The 16,916-nt window shown below is 40.8% G+C and overlaps 1 protein-coding gene across 2 annotated transcripts in view; it reads right to left on the bottom strand.

Annotated features, from left to right (window-relative positions):
- The window catches only part of VPS41 (VPS41 subunit of HOPS complex), a 186,362-nt gene that overhangs the window by 140,470 nt on the left and 28,976 nt on the right, over nucleotides 1–16,916 (bottom strand). For both annotated transcript variants that reach the window (XM_049642757.1, XM_049642758.1), the window contains exon 3: nucleotides 4,892–4,999. In XM_049642757.1, coding sequence (XP_049498714.1) covers nucleotides 4,892–4,999 — 108 coding nt within the window. The remainder of the gene's footprint in view (nucleotides 1–4,891; nucleotides 5,000–16,916) is intronic.

Genomic DNA, 16,916 nt, shown 5'->3' with positions numbered 1-16,916 from the left:
GTAAAAAAATCAATACTGGTTAATAAAACATCAGGTGTGCAGACATAACTAGGTATGACGATTTGGCCGCACAGGCCTGCCTGAATGCACCAGGTGCCGTGCCGATTATTCATCCAGGGCAGACAGCCAGCCTGGTGTAAGTGGATGCCCGGGCCCTGCAAACGAAGGGGCAAGAGAAGAGTAATTCTAGGGGGAAATTAGTCTGAATATTTAAACCAAACCGGGACGTTGCCTCCAAAGCAAAAGAACATTCTAATCAGAAACAGAGGACTCAGATGGCTCAGATGCTTGTAATTTTTTCTCCACAGTGACACCCGGACAGTATTTGAGTAGAAAAAAACCCACATACTACTAGCTAAAAACAAATACTCCGCTTCATTCCGCAGCGGTCTATGGTGAAACAATGAGTCTTAAAAGCTCACTGGGCCCCAAGTACTGGACGGTATTGATTCTCCTCATAAATACTGTATTTAGTTTGTTAGAAAACTAAGGGGGCTTGGATCCTTAAACTGCTTTAACACTGGATGATTCTGCAACACCTCTGTGGAGGCCATTCTTGAACTTCCAATTATACTTGATTTTATCAAAAGTTTTAAAGGTTCTATACAGAGCACCCAAAAATTAATTCCTTCCCTTTTTCTTTCTTTCAAAATTGCTAGTTTCATTCACTTAATATTTCAGATAGAAAGAAAACGTAATTATTTTGATTTTCCTGTTTCAACCTGAAACCATAATTACTTTAGAACACTTCTGAACACAAATGCAGCAGTTTCTAGGACAAGCTACCTTTTGTTTACTAAAACATTTCATCATTTGGATTAGATCAATTGTTGCTGCTGCCTTTTAGAAATAAATACGTGCCCTTAAAAAAAAAAAAAAAAAAAAAAAAAAAGCCCGATAAGACAAGTGTATAGGTCTTAGACAATCTAACTACTGAGACTATTGAGGAGTCACACTTTCCCTTACACGTTTCAGACTATTCAAAATACAACAAAAATGCAAATCTGGCCACAAATCACAAAGGTAAATAGAAACCCTTTAAATGTGATTCTTCCCAGGGGCACCTGGGTGGCTCAGGTCACAATCTCGCGGTTCACAAGTTCAAGCCCCACGTCAGGCTCTGTGCTGACAGCTCAGAGCCTGGAGCCTGCTTTGGATTCTGTGTCTGCCTCTCTCTCTGCCCATGCCTGCAGAATCATGTGATTCTTTCCAGCCATTAAAAGCCTTGAGCTGTTGTAACCATTGCATTTTTAACCTGGGAACACTTAAAATCCAGGATGGGCAAAGGATAAGCATAATTTAATTAGTCCCTTCCATATTTAATTATAGAAACTTGACTCCTTTTATAAACTAGCAGACTGGGCATCCAATCCTTCTGACCCATCCCATACCCTGGAATAACTGCTTAACTGCTTTTAGTCTGAATGAGTGGACTTTGTGGAAGCAGAAGAAAAGCATAAGCAGTCCTTCAGACCCCACGAAGGAAACAAGAAGGAGCCCGTTTCATACGTGATCAGCTGTATAAAATCATCTATGTTTCACATACCATTTTATAGTATTCAAAATATTAGAGCAGGGAGTGCCTTTAACTCGACATGAGAAAAGAAGCCCCGGGAGTTGATAGGCCCTCCCTGGAAACAGTCAATCACTGGCACACCTAAGGCTAGAATTAAGAGCCAAGATACTCTCAACTGGATCAGAGGCTTCATAAATAGAAACATGGGCATCATGTTAAGAGTGCATGTTCTAAAAGTCAGTACTGAGTACAGTTCCCACTGTCAGAAGGCTCCTTGACCAACCTGGTTAATTATGGTGTTAAAGTGTGGTCTCTGGGCAGGCAAACCGTGCTCCCCACTTCATCCAGAGGTTCATTCAACAGACAAAAAACACCTATATACGCTTTGATAATAAGCAGGTGTAACTTCAAAGGTGATGGTATGAGATTGAAAGGGCTGATTAATTAAATTTAAAGAGTATGCCTAAAATGGGAGCATCTCTAAGACCCTCTGGAACACAGCAGGTGTCAGCTCGCTGAGCTTTGAAGGAGGAGTTAGACTGTACACCCTGAGGCTGATGGGACAGAACGCGGTAAAGATCATTTTAGGCAGAGTGACTACAACTTGCTCAAAGGCATGGAGTCCTACAAAAAGCAGGACAAAGTCGGGGCACTGGGTGGCTCAGTCGTTTAAGTGTTCATCTCTTGATCTTGGTTCAGGTCATGATCTCACAGTTCGTGTATTCGAGTGCCATGTTGGGCTCTGCACTGATGGTGTGGAGCCTGCTTGGGATTCTGTTTCCTTTTCTCTGCTCCTCTCCTCACATTCTCTCTCTAAATAAATAAGCTTTGGAAAAAAAAAAAAAAAAAAAAAAGGGCAGGACAAAGTCAAGAAATGACAAATAGTTTTACATGGTGGGGGCATCCAGTTTGCGTCCAAGGAAGAGACAGGTAATAAGGCTGGAAAGGTTGGCTAACAGAAAGCATCTGAATATTTATGGAGATGAAAGACAGGTGAGGAAAAGGGTGTGGGAGAATGTTTCCACATCAGGAAACCACTAAAGAATTCTACAGAGGATTACATGATCAGACTTGAATTTCTGGAAGATTTTTTTTTTTTTAAGTGTTTATTTTTGAGAGAGGGAGAGACAGAGCATGAGCAGGGGAGGGGCAGAGGGAGACAGAATCTGGAGCAGGCTCCAGGCTCTGAGCTGTCAGCACAGAGCCCGGCGCAGGGCTCGAACTCATGAGCTGTGAGATCATGATGCGAGCCGAAGTCGGATGCTTAACTGACTGGGTCACCCAGGCACCCCTGGAAGATTGCTTTTAGTAGAAAGAAGTGCTGTGGATTTGCGAAGCAACATGTGCATAAGTTCCAAAGAGAAGAGACAAATGCCTACACCGACAGACTCGAGCAGGTGGGATGGGGGTAGGATCCGGGCAGAAGAGAGGGTGTGAGTAAAAACAGCCACACGCTGCTACCAGAATACCACCCATACAGCAGAAAGGGGTAAGACATAAAGCCGGTTACACGAGAGGGCAGAATCTTAGGGGGCCTCACGTGCCACACATGAAGGAGCTGAGACTTTACGTAGCAGATGGTGAAAATCACCCAAGGGTTTTAAACCTGTATTTTCAACAGACGATCTGGCAACCAGGCAGCAGAGGGGTTTAAACTAGAAAAGGGAAGGGTGCCTGGGTGGCTCAGTTGGTTAAGCGTCCGACTTCGGCTCAGGTCATGATCTCACAGTTCATGGGTTCAAGCCCTGCATCAGGCTCCGTGCTGACAGCTCAGAGCCTGGAGCCTGCTTCGGATTCTGTGTCTCCCTCTCTCTCTGCCCCTCCCCCACTTGCGCTCTGTCTCCCTCTGTCTCAAAAATAAATAAACATAAAAAAAAAAAAAAAAGTTAAACTAGAAAAGGGAGTGGTCTGGGAGCACAGGCAGGGGAAGGGAGAAAATCACCAGGACTTAGGAATGACTGGGTGGATGCAGAGGAAGAGCCAGCTTTGGCTTAGGTGACAAAAGGGACTGTGGTGCTGCCAAATGGGACAGAGAACAAAAACCAGATGTGAGATTACAGAGGGAGCAGAAGGGGCGCTCATGATGGGGGAGCCGAGCTTCTGGCAAAAATGGAACAAAAGGTGGAACTGTTAATGAGGCACCTGGATAAACGGGCACGCTATTCTGGGGAGGTGTCCCTGGGGGGCAGTCATGGAAACTGAAATTTAAGATCAAGAAAAAGGCCCGCAAGAAGGATGGCAAGGCCAGTCTTCAGCGAGCGAAGCAAGGTGACGAGCAGGCTGGGATGTGGTCGCCATGCCAGACTGGAAGATGGCGACAATGAGAAGGGGTACATGGTGGGACAGCCACAACAAGAGGTGCCCCGAGGGAGGCGGTTTCTGGTTAAAGCAAGAGAGAACAAGCATTCTATGAACAGCAGGATGAAACCTGAAGTAAAAAGGAAGGTAGGGGGAGCCTGGGTGGCTCAGTCGGCTGAGTGTCTGACTTCTGCTCAGGTCATGATCTCACAGTTCGGGAGTTTGAACCCCACACTGGGCTCTCGGCTATGGGTGCAGAGCCCACTTCAGATCCTCTGTCCCCCGCCGCCCCCGCCCCTCCCCTGCTTCTGAGCTTTCTCTCTCAAAAAGAAAAAAACATTAAAAACACAAGGAAGGGTAGAGGGAAGGAGGAGGATGAAGAAACACTACAGGTGATTCAGGATGAAGCCAGGGGATGGATCAGAGTTGGGGAGACTGCCTCACTTGTGGAGGCCCACAGGGGAGAAGAGGACAGTGGCTCAAACCGCCAGGCCTCCAATACTCCCCCCTCAGAACACATTTTGTTTTGGTCCAAGAAGAGGCAAAGGGTGCTGGTGGGGGACTCACAAAGCTGGTGGGGGTTTTGTTATGGCAGAGCCCCAGATGTGGAACGTATTAACCCATAAAATATGTAAGTAATCATTTGGGGCCGCTGTAATGATTCCTAACACCTCCAATGCAACATCTCCTCCCATCATGAAAGCACTGTTACATGATTTCCAGTCTGAACACTTCCCAACTCTACTACTAACAGTTTGAAGAATTTAAAGTGATAGAGCTGCCGAGAACTACTTGCTAGAAATCTTTCACATCTATCTAAATTCTACTTGATACACCCTTGCAATGTGTTCTGTGTGTGTGTGTGTGTGTGTGCGCGCACGCGCATGTGTGTACATACGTATCAGGTTTTTGGTTGTCGTTCTCATTCTTCTGTTGGAGAGGAAGAAGAAAGGAAGAGTGGGAGGGAGATACAATTACTGGAAAAAGCCACCACCAAAATCATCAGGAGTCGAGAGGAGACACAAACTTAACAACAGAAAGGACTTCGAGAAGAATCCTCTGCAAGGGCTACCTTACCTTGTCATGGACAGTCATGCAGCCAGCCGCGTCCTTCTGAAGGATTTCAGTTACCCCATTGGAAAGCCTTTCATACTTCAGTTTGGGTTCCTCCTCACTTTCTTCTTCCTACACAAAAAACAGAAAATGACAGCCATCACAGATTTGAAATAGACTCGAAACACATTATTCTTAAGGGGGAACAGAGATGGCTTCCTCCATGATCGTCAATAACTACAACTATAGGTAAAGGTTAAGATCTTAATGTTTTGGGGTGCCCCAGTGGCTCAGTCAGTTGAGTGTCTGACTCTTGATCTCAGCTCAGGTCATGATCTCACAGTTTGCAAGTTCAAGCCCCGCACTGGGCTCTGCACTGAAGCACAGAGCATGCTTGGGATTCTGTCTCGCCTTCTCTACCCCTCACCTGCTTGTGCTCTCTAGCTCTCAAAAAAATTAATTAAAATTAAAAAAAAAAATAGAGCTTCAGGTTTCCATTTTTCCAATTGGGTACATCAACTGTTACAACTTCACAAGTAGAATACATTCAAAAGTTGAGGACAGCAGTATACATACTTACCGTCGACAGTAATCAACCTTGGCATATTAAATATAAAACTATCTACCCAGGGACACCTGGGGGGCTCAGACAGTTAAGCATCCAACTCTTGGTTTCAGCTTAGGTCATGATCTTGTGATTTTGTGACTTTGAGCCTTGCATAGGGCTCTGAGCTGACAGTGCTGAACCTGCTTGGGATTCTCTCTCCCCTCACTCCCTGCCCTTTCCCCACTCACACAGTCTCTCTCTCTCTCTCAAAATAAATACCTAAACTTAAAAAAAAAAAAAAAAAAAAAAAAAACGGGCGCCTGGATGGCTCAGTCGGTTAAGTGTCCGACTTTGGCTCAGGTCACGATCTCACAGCCCGTGGGTTCGAGCCCCACGTCAGGCTCTGTGCTGACAGCTCAGAGCCTGGAGCCTGTTTTGGATTCTGTGTCTCCCTCTCTCTGACCCTCCCCCGTTCATGCTCTGTCTCTCTCTGTCTCAAAAATAAATAAAAGCAAATAAATAAATAAATACAAAAACTGTATGTCCATATATGCCAATAAAAGATGTGTGGGCAAAATACTGGTCACTTTGACATCATGGACAAAAAACACAGCAGTGAGACAGGAATACAATAAACCTCTAAAGATGTGGATTTTGTATTTCAAGACCATAAATACTTTTGCTGGATTTGAGAATATCTCATTTTAGTTAGAAAAATATAATTACAAAAAAAAAAAATCAAAGAAAGGAAATTGGAAATTTTATGTACAAAATGTATTCATACATCAAAAAATATTTTAATTATAAAAACTGATAACCCATGATCATTTATGTTAGAAAATGTACCATTTACTTTCATCTGAATAAACCTAATACATTAAAATTTTTTTTTAAATGTGTTAAAAATTTCTTAGTTGTTTTGTATGTATTATTACTCACTTTCTATGTTCAACCTAACTATTGATACAACAACAAAAGATATCCTTAATCCTCACAGTTATGGAACAAAGTTAGGAATCTATGTGGCCTATAATGGTTCTGAATTAAATCAAGGAGAATTATGAAAAATTATTATGAGGACTCAGGAAAAGATGTTATTTTACTGTATCAACATGTAATGACAAACTATAAAATGTGCATGTACCAATAAGTGTGACAGGATAAAGCTGGCCAAAACAGAAGCTCATGAAAACAACCTACTCACTGACATTCCCTTCAAAAGTACTGTAATTGTATAGTCCTCACTTTCCCGCTAACATTCAGATAGCTTCAGGCACACCAATGCTCCCACCTCTAAGCCTCTAGAAAAGCTGAATGAAATACATAGCACGAGTCTAAGGCATCAATTAAAGGGCTGCTGAAGCAACCTGAACTAGAAGGGCCAAGATTCCAAGATGGTGGAGAAACCACAGAACGGTGAGCTAGCAATCTCCAGCCATTTACTGATTCTGGGTATAGGACAAGAGGCTGAGAACCCAAGCTCTGCCTCGGAAGATGGCCACCGCTGAGGGTAGGAAAAGCCGCAAATCTTCTGGCACTTGTAGGACTCAAGCAACAAAACAGGAAACTTGAGGGGCTAAGATCCCAATGGAGGAGAGGGGCAGAGAAGTAAGCCTGTTACACAGCCAATTTTCCCCATGAGACAATTGCCAATTTCCAAAGCTACATGGGGCATGAGGTTAAAAAGCTAAACACAAAGCCTCAGAAATACAAAACAGCTGCCTTGATGTGCTTAGAAGATAAGAATTAGAGTCCAGGAATTACCAACAAATGAGGTCCTGATGAACACCACACGTTACTTGGATCCCCAGGTACCCAGGGGACATGAAAAAGTAGCTTACCCAAACTTCAGTGTGTCTCTGACTCAGTTCAACCCCTGACTGGATTAAGGTATGTAACCCCCAACCTATCTGTCCAGTAAAGGACAAGGGGACTCCTGGGAAAAAGAAAACTTCTCTTTGGAGTATAAAAGTACTGGGGCCTCTACCATTTTCACTCACAATAATGAGAAGAGCAAAATCAATTAAAAAAAAAAAAATGACAAGGTATGACACAAGATAGGACCCAGTGACTAAAACTCAAAGAGGAGAAAAGACCATAAAAGTAGACCCACAGGTGACCTGTAATCATCAAAAAGGGCTTTACTGTAACTATGATTAGTACGGTCAATAAAAGAAGATGGAGAAGACAGGTGAAAGAGATATAAATTTTCAACAGGGAATTATAATCTGTAAAAAAGAATCAAGTAGAAATTTTAAAACTGAATGCAACAGATGGCTTACCAGAAGGTTAGCAAAGCTAAGGAAAGGCTTAATGAAGTGTAAAACAGGTCAAATAGATCTCCAAAGGGAAGCCAGAGTAGAAAAATGGATGAAAAATACAGAAAAAGGATAGGAGATATGTGGAGCACAGTGAAAAGGGCTAACACTTTTAATTACAGTCGCAGAAGAATAAGGAAAATGAGCCAGGGGTTGGGGGAGAACAGGAGAGAACTGAGAATTTCCTGAAACTGACAGACATCAACCCACAAATTCAAGAAGTTCTGTAATCCCAAGCAAGATAAATATGAAGAAAATCACACCTAGGCACGTCCTAGTAAAAAGAAAAAGTAAGTAAAAGGAAAATGATTGTGGTGGGCCTGTTGAAGATTATGACGCACCAGGCAGAGGTGCAAACTCAAATGGCAAGAGCAGTCTTTACCTCTAGGTCACAGAAGCACATCGTCACCGGGGGAAAGGGTGACATTCATATAACAGAACGTCATATAACAGACTTAACATCAGATATCTCACTTCATCTTGACTTAAAAAAACACTCAAGAGTTAAGAATAATTATTCCATTTTACAGATTTTCAGCATAAAATTATGATCATAAATTTTAATTTCATCAAGGCACATATGCAGAGCCAAAATTCAGAGTTATGAATGCCCTAAAGTCAATGACTTGTATAGTACACTACCTAATCTCCTATCAAATGCTACAAATCATAACAGAAGCCTCCACAACCTCTATGCCTACAAATAACTATGAACTATGTGATCAACAGGAAACGTTTAAAAGTGTTTAGTAGCTGCATTAGTCCTCTATTGCTGCCTAACACATTATGCAAAAATGTACTGATTTAAGACACATTATTATTATATATGTATATATATAATATATATAATATTATTATTTAAGACACATTTAATACACATTATTTTAACTATTTAAATATTAATTTAGGGGCTCCTGGGTGGCTCAGTTGGTTGAGCATCCAACTCTTGATTTCAGCTCAAGTCATGGTCCTGGGGTCATGGGATCGAGCCCAGCATTGGGCTCTGTGCTGAGCACAGAGCCTACTTGGGATTCTCTCCCTCCCTTCCTTCCTTCCTCTCCGTGTCTGTCTGTCCGTCTGTCTGTCTGTCTGTCTGTCTCTCTCTCTCTCCCCTACCCCTTCACATGCTCGCTCTCAAAATTAAAAAATTTTTTAAATATTTAATATTTCTGTGGGTAAGCAATACAGGACTGGCTTAGCTGGGTGGTTCAGACTTAAGGTCTCTCGTGGGGTCGCAGGCCAAGATGTCAGCTGAGGCTGCAATCATCTGAAGGCAGGACTGGGGTTAGAGCATCTGCTTCCACAATGGCTCACTCAGTTGTCAAGTTGATGCTGGTTGCTGGCAGGAGGCTTTGGTTCCTCACTTCATGGACCTCTCCTTAATGCTGCCTGAGTGTCCTCAGGACATGGAAAGGGACTTCTCCCACAGTGAGTGATCCAAGAGAAAGCAGTTATATATGACCTAGCCTAAGAGGCACACTCCTGCAATATTCCATTTATCATACAGGTCAGCCACAATTCAGTTTTGGGGGGGAGGTCACAAGGGCAGGAATAACAGGTGAGGATCATCAGGGGGCTATTGTGCAGGCTAGCTACAGAAGTAATGACATTTTAAAAGCAAAAAATCTGGTTTAAGAAAAAAAAAAATCAGTATTCCATGTCTCTGATGAGCTATCAAATATTCTTCCCCAAGTATATACAAGCTATTAGTTATTTAGTTAAGTGTGAAAAATCAAAGATGATGTACCCACTACTAACTTTGTAAGAATAACTTTAAGAATAGTGACAAAAGGAAGTATAATACATATGGTTATCTAAAAGATCCAAACTTCTTTAAAAAGGTAACTGACAGGGAATGCCTAGATGGTTAATTCAATTGAGCATCTGTCTCCTGATTGCAGCTTGGGTCATGATCTCAGGGTTGTGGGACTGCGCCTTGCATCAGGCTCTGCACTAAATATGGAGCCTACTTAAGATTCTCTCTCTGTCTCCCCCCACCACTCTCCCCCTCCCTCCCTCCACCCTTCTCCCCCACTTGCATGCTCTAAAAAGTAAAAATAAAAAGATAACTGATGAAAGTCAACCCAAGGAGCTGTCGTATGTTAGAAGTGACCTGTTGTTAAAATAACAAATTAACCAAGTCTAAGAAAACCTATAAAAAGGAAAATTACAAAAAGCACCAAAAGAAAGATTTCTACTTATGTACCTACAGGCAAGAAACAGAAATCCTTACAAAGTTAACATTAAATGTGGCAAAGATGATGTGTGCCTTCTGGAGGAAATGTGTTAAATACAAATTGAACCCTGAATGCTAGTCTTTATAATAAGATGCCACATGTTGCTGAAGTCTGGACATCAAATGTGCATCCAATGTGAAAAGTTAATTCTAGCCTCTTCACTATTTTGCATAAAAGCAGTCATCCACGGGCCATTAGATAAAGTTACTGTAAATAAGGTTTGCCTGTCTTATTTATAAGTGAAAACTAAATAATTTCTCTCACATAAATATACAAAAATAAATACTTTCACAACACAGCTCACTGAAGCATTCGTACTAGGCTTCAAAAACCATAAATAAAATGAAAACTCCAATATTAGGCACTTGATGTAGCACTGCACGCTTTCTGACAGGTATCTTTTATGTTAAAAATTCACCTCTAGCCTGCTTTTTAACTTAAGTTGTTTTTTTTTTTCTGCATGCCGTAAACAAAGAAAATGGAAAGTGACTCAAAAATACAATTCACGGAGGTTATTCTGCTGCAGACTATAGATCACATTTTAAATATATGTATTTTTTTTTAAATCAAGCAGATTTAATATAGTGTCACCTTTAAAAAATTTTAAGAGGAAAAAAAAGACTTTTGTGCAGTTTTAATTTCCATGGAAAACAACCTAGTGCTAATAAAAGGCAAATCAATAATTTTTGTTAAATTTTAATAATCTTGCAAACCTACAAATAAAACCATCAACAGTCGAGTGGAGATGACAGTTAAGTGCGTTTCTATGACAACCTAGTGGAATAGTAGAAGTCCTGGCTTGCAGCAAAGCGAAGATATGAAAAGAGTGACATTTACCCATACAAGAAAAATTTGCAGCTTTCCTTTCACAAGAATCAATTCCTCAGCTAACACGGATTTTCACTAAGTGTATAGCACTTTTAATTAAAAGTCCTTTAAACCACCCTATAGGATTCTAAAACAGTATCTGAAAAATTTCATATCATAATCCTATCATATCCCAATCTGATATCCCAATCATATCACTCCTACAGAGTTGAAACTTAAAAGCAAAAGAATGGCTTTTGCGGATAACCAATTAAGGCAATTAAAGATTTCCACCTGAGAAACTATTTGGGCATTTGTTCCTAACACTGTAGGGTAAATCTTCACAGCAGAAATCCTGTCACCTAACTTAGATGTGTATAGGCACAAGAAATACTGCACTTTTCACATGATAACTTAAAATTCATGTACAAGAAAAGCTTTTTTGGTGTTTAGAACCAATTTTTCATCCTGTTTTAACTTTATCCAAGTCCTTCGCACATGGGTATATTTTATATACCACTGCCCAGAGGACCAAGAATTTTACTTTGAAAAAATGTGCGTCACATGTATTCAGGCAGCAAACAAAGATCGCTGTATTTTTTATTGTTATTATTAATACAGAGCTTAAAATGTTATTTCTGGATACTATCTCTTTATGAAAATGCAGTGGGATTTTTTTTGTTCTGTCCCCCCCGCCCCCGAAATAAAATACTAGACATGCTGAAAGGGACAGGGGAGATATAACACCCAAGTTAAGCTAGTGGAAAATGCCAGCAGGTGAGCACTCCCTGACAAATCACAACCTCACTCTACAGAGATGGGCTTTGTCCCAGCCAGCTTCATCTAGGAGAAAGACCTCAGCTGAACATTCAGGGAAGGGAGTGTGACAGGGCGCCTGGGTGGCTCAGTCGGTTGAGCGTCTGACTTCAGCTCAGGCCATGATCTCGCAGTTTGTGGGTTCAAGCCCCGCGTCAGGCTCTGTGCTGGCAGCTCAGAGCCTGGATCCCGCTTTGAATTCCATGTCTCCCTTTCTCTCTATTCCTCCCCCACTCACACTCTGTCTCACTCTCTCTCAAAAATAAAAAATTAAAAAAAAATTAAAAAAAAAAAAAAAAAGAAAGTGTGATAAGATGAACTGTTTACTTGGCCTCATGTCACCACTGCATCTGACAAGGGGCAAATCTTTTTAGGAAATAATCAATCGATGCTTTAAAGCTAGATACAATAAGGACACTGCCATCATCAAAAAAAAAAAAATGCAGTTTGAACTTCTGCAGTAAAAAATCAAGTGTTAATAAAAAGCAAATGAATAATCATGGGTATGAAGGTATAAAAGAAAACCTAGAACATTCTCTCTAGAATTCTAATTAGCTTAAGGGGAACTGAAATATTCAAAACTGGTACTCACCCTTGTATGTTTGAAATCTATGTAATTGATATTGTAAAATAGGTTTTAAAAAGCTATTGAAATCTAGTACCAGGACATTTGAATTTTAGAAAATCTATATTTTAAAAAATGTTCTTTCTTTACAAGTAATTCACTTTGAAAGAAGTCCCATGGTCTATTAAAATCTCTGTAATCACTACTTAATAGAGAAGGGAGAGGGAAAAGAGAAAAATAAAACAATTGTGCCAAATACAAATGAAAATTTTTAAGCATAATTCAAACTATACTTTAAGTCAATCGAAAGAAATAATTTAAGTTTCAAAAACATGAATTTTTTTAAAAGATAATTTATTTTGAAAGCGTGAGCAAGCAGGGGAGGGGCAGAGAGAGAGGGCGAGACAGAATCCCAAGCAGGCTCTGCCCAACGTGGGGCTGGAACCCACAAACTGTGAGATCATGACCTGGGCTGAAATCAAGAATCAGATGTTTCACTGATTGAGCCACCCCGGCACGCCATAACTAACAAATTTTTAAGAAACAGACCTATTCACTACAATACCGTATTGTCAACAAAGTCAAGAACTATACATTATTGTGTAAATACATCTATTTGAAACTATAACATTATCAGTAAACATACATGCATATACATGCACATTACAGGACATCTCCAAATACCTCATGCCAATCTTGAACTTTTCCTGAAAGAACATATCTATGATGAGAAAAAACTACGTAAAATCCCTGAACGTAAGATTCACAATTAACCAAGGACTAATGATTCCAATTAGCTTTGTTTTGCCTACCATCCCCTGCCCACCAAATGAAGGCTACTACCTTAAAAGGTCAAGTGCAACTATTAATTATTGGAGGCTACACAGTTCTATTACAAAATACAATTTTCTTTAGATAAAAAGATGACTGGAAAAAAGATGGCTTTATATATCCTTAAATGTCAAAACGTATCAAGAAAACTACCTAAACAAGCTGAAAAAGTAACTTCTGGTTTCCATTAATAACCCTAGGTATTATAGCTGCCTCAATGACCAAACTTTTTAGGAAAGTGACATGGAGATAATGGAATTCATCTACAATAAAACAACTGTGGTCAATGCTCCCAGGATGCCTTTCCATCAGACTGGTGACAGATAAGCAATTACATTCTTATATGAATGCAAATAATGTTGTTAAGTTTTGACTTCCAAGCAATATTGCTATTACTGAAAATATATGAACCAAAGAAAGTAGCTGAAATTAGAGCTGATAGATGTAATCTAGATGACATGGGTCTACTTTTTCATACAGATAGTTAATTCACAATGAGTCTATACATATCCATATATTTTTAAAAGCATAAAATACATATGGTTAAATAAGAGGTTCTTAAACCAAGGGTAATTTTATTCCCCCAAGACATTTATTTGACAATGTCTGGGGACATTTTTGTTGTCACGACTGAGTGGGAGGAGAAAGACTGCTAGCATCTAGTGGGGAGAGGCCAGAGAGGATGCTAACCGTCCTACAATGCACAGGACAATCTCCAGAACAAAATGTTATCCTGCCCCAAATGCCAACAGCGTCAAGACTGAGAAACTCTGGGTTAAATACATTTCGTAAGATTAAATGCTATAAAGGCACTAAAATCATTTTTCAAAGACTATTTAATAACAAGGGAAGTGTTCTCAAAATGTCCTATTAATTGAAAAAGTAGATCATAAAATGTGCGTTGCATGACCCCAATTTTTTTTAACATTATTTATTTTGAAGGTAGGGGGGGCAGAGAAAGAAGAGCGAGAATCCCAAGAAGGTTCTGTGCTGATAGTGCCGAGCCTGACGTGGGGCTGAATCTCATGAATGATGAGATCACAACCTGAGCCAAAATCAAGAGTTAGATGCTTAACCGACTGACAGCCACCCGGGCGTCCCTGCGTGATCCAAATTTTATTGGAGAGGCGGGGGGGGGGGGGGGGGGGGGGGAGTCAGAAGAATAAGCACCAAAATAGTAACCTTTCTAAGCTTCAGTTTTTTTCATCTGTAGAATGGGGGAATGATAGCAGGACCCCCATCACAGGGTTGATGTGACCACTAAAGACAATAGCAAATAATCACTATTGCGAGCTATTGCCCATATTTTCTATATTTTCTGTTATTATAGAAATAAATGCTATTTTTAAAGTCATTGTTCAACATCCTCTTCAAAACTTGATGTCTACTGAACTCAGATCCTTATCTCTCAAAGCTGCTTTCCTTACCGCAACACGGAGTACGAAGGTGAGAAAAAGTTGAGCCTCTAATAATTGAAGAGCTCTACTTAAGATTCACAAGATATGCAGTCTTCATAAACCCTGGTCTCTCCTTTGCCCCTGTAGCATCAGAATTGCATGTTCAATTCAAGGAGGAAAAAAAATAAGGTGAAGGTTCCCGTGCCCTAACCCATATACCATAAACAGGATCAACTCCCATCATTTATTTTATATTGGGAAAGCGATAAGAATATATAGAGGAGGGGGGGAATGAAAAAAGCAAGTAAGCTTTTCATTTCCTTCCACCAATATGGAATAACCTCACCAATCTTCAAGGTATGCCATTCAGGTGGACAATTTCCGTCCCGAAAGCCAACATAACCCTCTTTTCCTTTCTTCCCAATATCCCTTGGTGATCACAAGATCCTGAGAAGCAGGGTTTATGCCTTTTCACTGTTCTGAACGTCACCTAACAAAACTGTGGGTACCTAATAAAGACCAGCGAAAACAAAAGTATGCGGTACCAGCAGACCGAGTTCAGTAGAAGCTTTTCTACGACCTTCTCATTTAGATTTCCGCACAGGAAAATCCAAATCATAAGCTATCAGTCAAAAGGAACTACACAGATCATCTAAACTATGTGTTCTGCAGACACAGGGGGAGGGATGGAATGGAGGGAGGCTGGGAAGTGGAAGCTTCCCAGAGGGAAGCTAGTGGCTATTCGGTTAGTGGTAGAAATTAGAATTACAGAGAAATTCACAGAAATGAAGCTCTATCATCTTCTAACTGCAACAGCAGACAGAAACCTTGCCAGCTAAAACACTGTTCATGAAAAATCTACATTTATAAGGCACGAGTTTCTTGTTATATGGGAAAGGAAAATGCTACAATTCCCGAGACTATTTTATGTTTTAGAGGAGATTAAATACCTCCCAAACATCTTTCAATTGCACACTCCATATTTGATGCAGAGAAGCACCCTGCCGGCCCCCCCGACCAGAGTCTGACAGCTTCTCAAAAATTTCAATGAAGAAACAGATTTAAAAACCTACACTAGCAATAACAATTAAGACGAAGTATTACCAGAATCAAGGAGAAACTGATACAAATGCTGAAAATGAACGGTGAGTTTATGACACACCTTGAGGTGTTCCATGAAAACATAATCTGAACAAAAGTAGAAAGATGTTTAGCTTTCCCACCATCCTCCATGCCCATGACCTCGAGCCTGACCCACTCTACCAGAAAGAGGACCGCCCACCCCTTAGCGGCTGTTTTCTCCAGGAGGCGGCATCTATGTGCAACCTCTGCCCGCTGTTTCTCCATGCCTGCACTTCCAGCCCTGGCCACCATCAGTCTACCTCTTTCTCCTACCAGCAGAGACCAAAAGCCCCTAACACATGGCAGGGCATTATGGACAGTCTGGGAGCCCCAGCCATAAGCACTGCAGGACCAGGAGAACGCTGGAAGCAGGGAGGGGGGCACTGCAGGGAACCAGAGAACACTCAAGAAAGGTAAAGTTAAGAATGCATTAGTCAACTAGAAAACTGAATCTTAAGTCCAAGGGCTGGCGCTTTTTAAACACAAACAGAATAAACGGAAAATAAAAGTCATCTCAGTACTACCTGCAGAAGGGTATCTGGCCTAGACTGTTAAGCATGTTCTATTGAAAACTCTCACTCAAGCAGAAAATGCCTAAGTTATGGGGCGCCTGGGTGGCTCAGTCGGTTGAGTGTCTGACTCTTGATTTCAGCGCATGATCTCCCAGTATGTGAGTTCGAGTCCCGCCTGGGGCTCTGTGCTGACAGCACAGAGCCTGCTTGGAACCCTATCTCTGCCCCTCCCTTACTCACACTCTCTTCCCACCCCCACCCTCAAAAATAAAGGCAAAAAAGGTAAGTGCCTAAGTTATTTAAACTGTCCCATAACAGGGAAATAAAAACTTCCCAATTCATTCTGAAAAGGCGGCATAACCTGATACCAAAACTCCCAAAGAGTACATCACAGGGAAAAAAGCAGAGTTCAGTCATCTCATGGGAGAATTTAAGTGTAAAAATTCCAAACAGGAGTTCACAAATTAAACCCAGCAAATACATTAATAGAATACTTTTAAGATCAAATATCACAGAAACACAAAGACTGAATATTAAGAAATCTGATTTCATTATTTAATAGACCGAAGGAAAAAAAAAAACTGTAGCACCACACTGACAGACACTGAAATAGCATTTACAAAGTTCCACACTCATTTCTGATTCTTTGAGAGAAAAAAAAGAAAAGCTTTCAGTAAATAAAAAGGTTTCTTTCAAGAGCTGAGAACAACCATTTGAAATCAAAGCCAACATGACACTTCACTTAACAATGAAAAGAAGCAACAGGGCTCACTGATGTCTATTAATCACTATTTTTCAAAGCGGATCTAGAACTTTCAGTCAAGGTCAAAGACAAGAAAATGAAAAACAAATACATCATTGTTGGATGATCTCACAGAGGATACGACTGTATGGAAA

The sequence above is a fragment of the Panthera uncia genome, chromosome A2 (genome assembly GCF_023721935.1).
Source record: "Panthera uncia isolate 11264 chromosome A2, Puncia_PCG_1.0, whole genome shotgun sequence".
Classification (NCBI taxonomy): Eukaryota; Metazoa; Chordata; class Mammalia; order Carnivora; family Felidae; genus Panthera; species Panthera uncia.
Note: the sequence above shows the minus strand (reverse complement) of the source record. Positions and strands in the feature narration are given on the sequence as shown.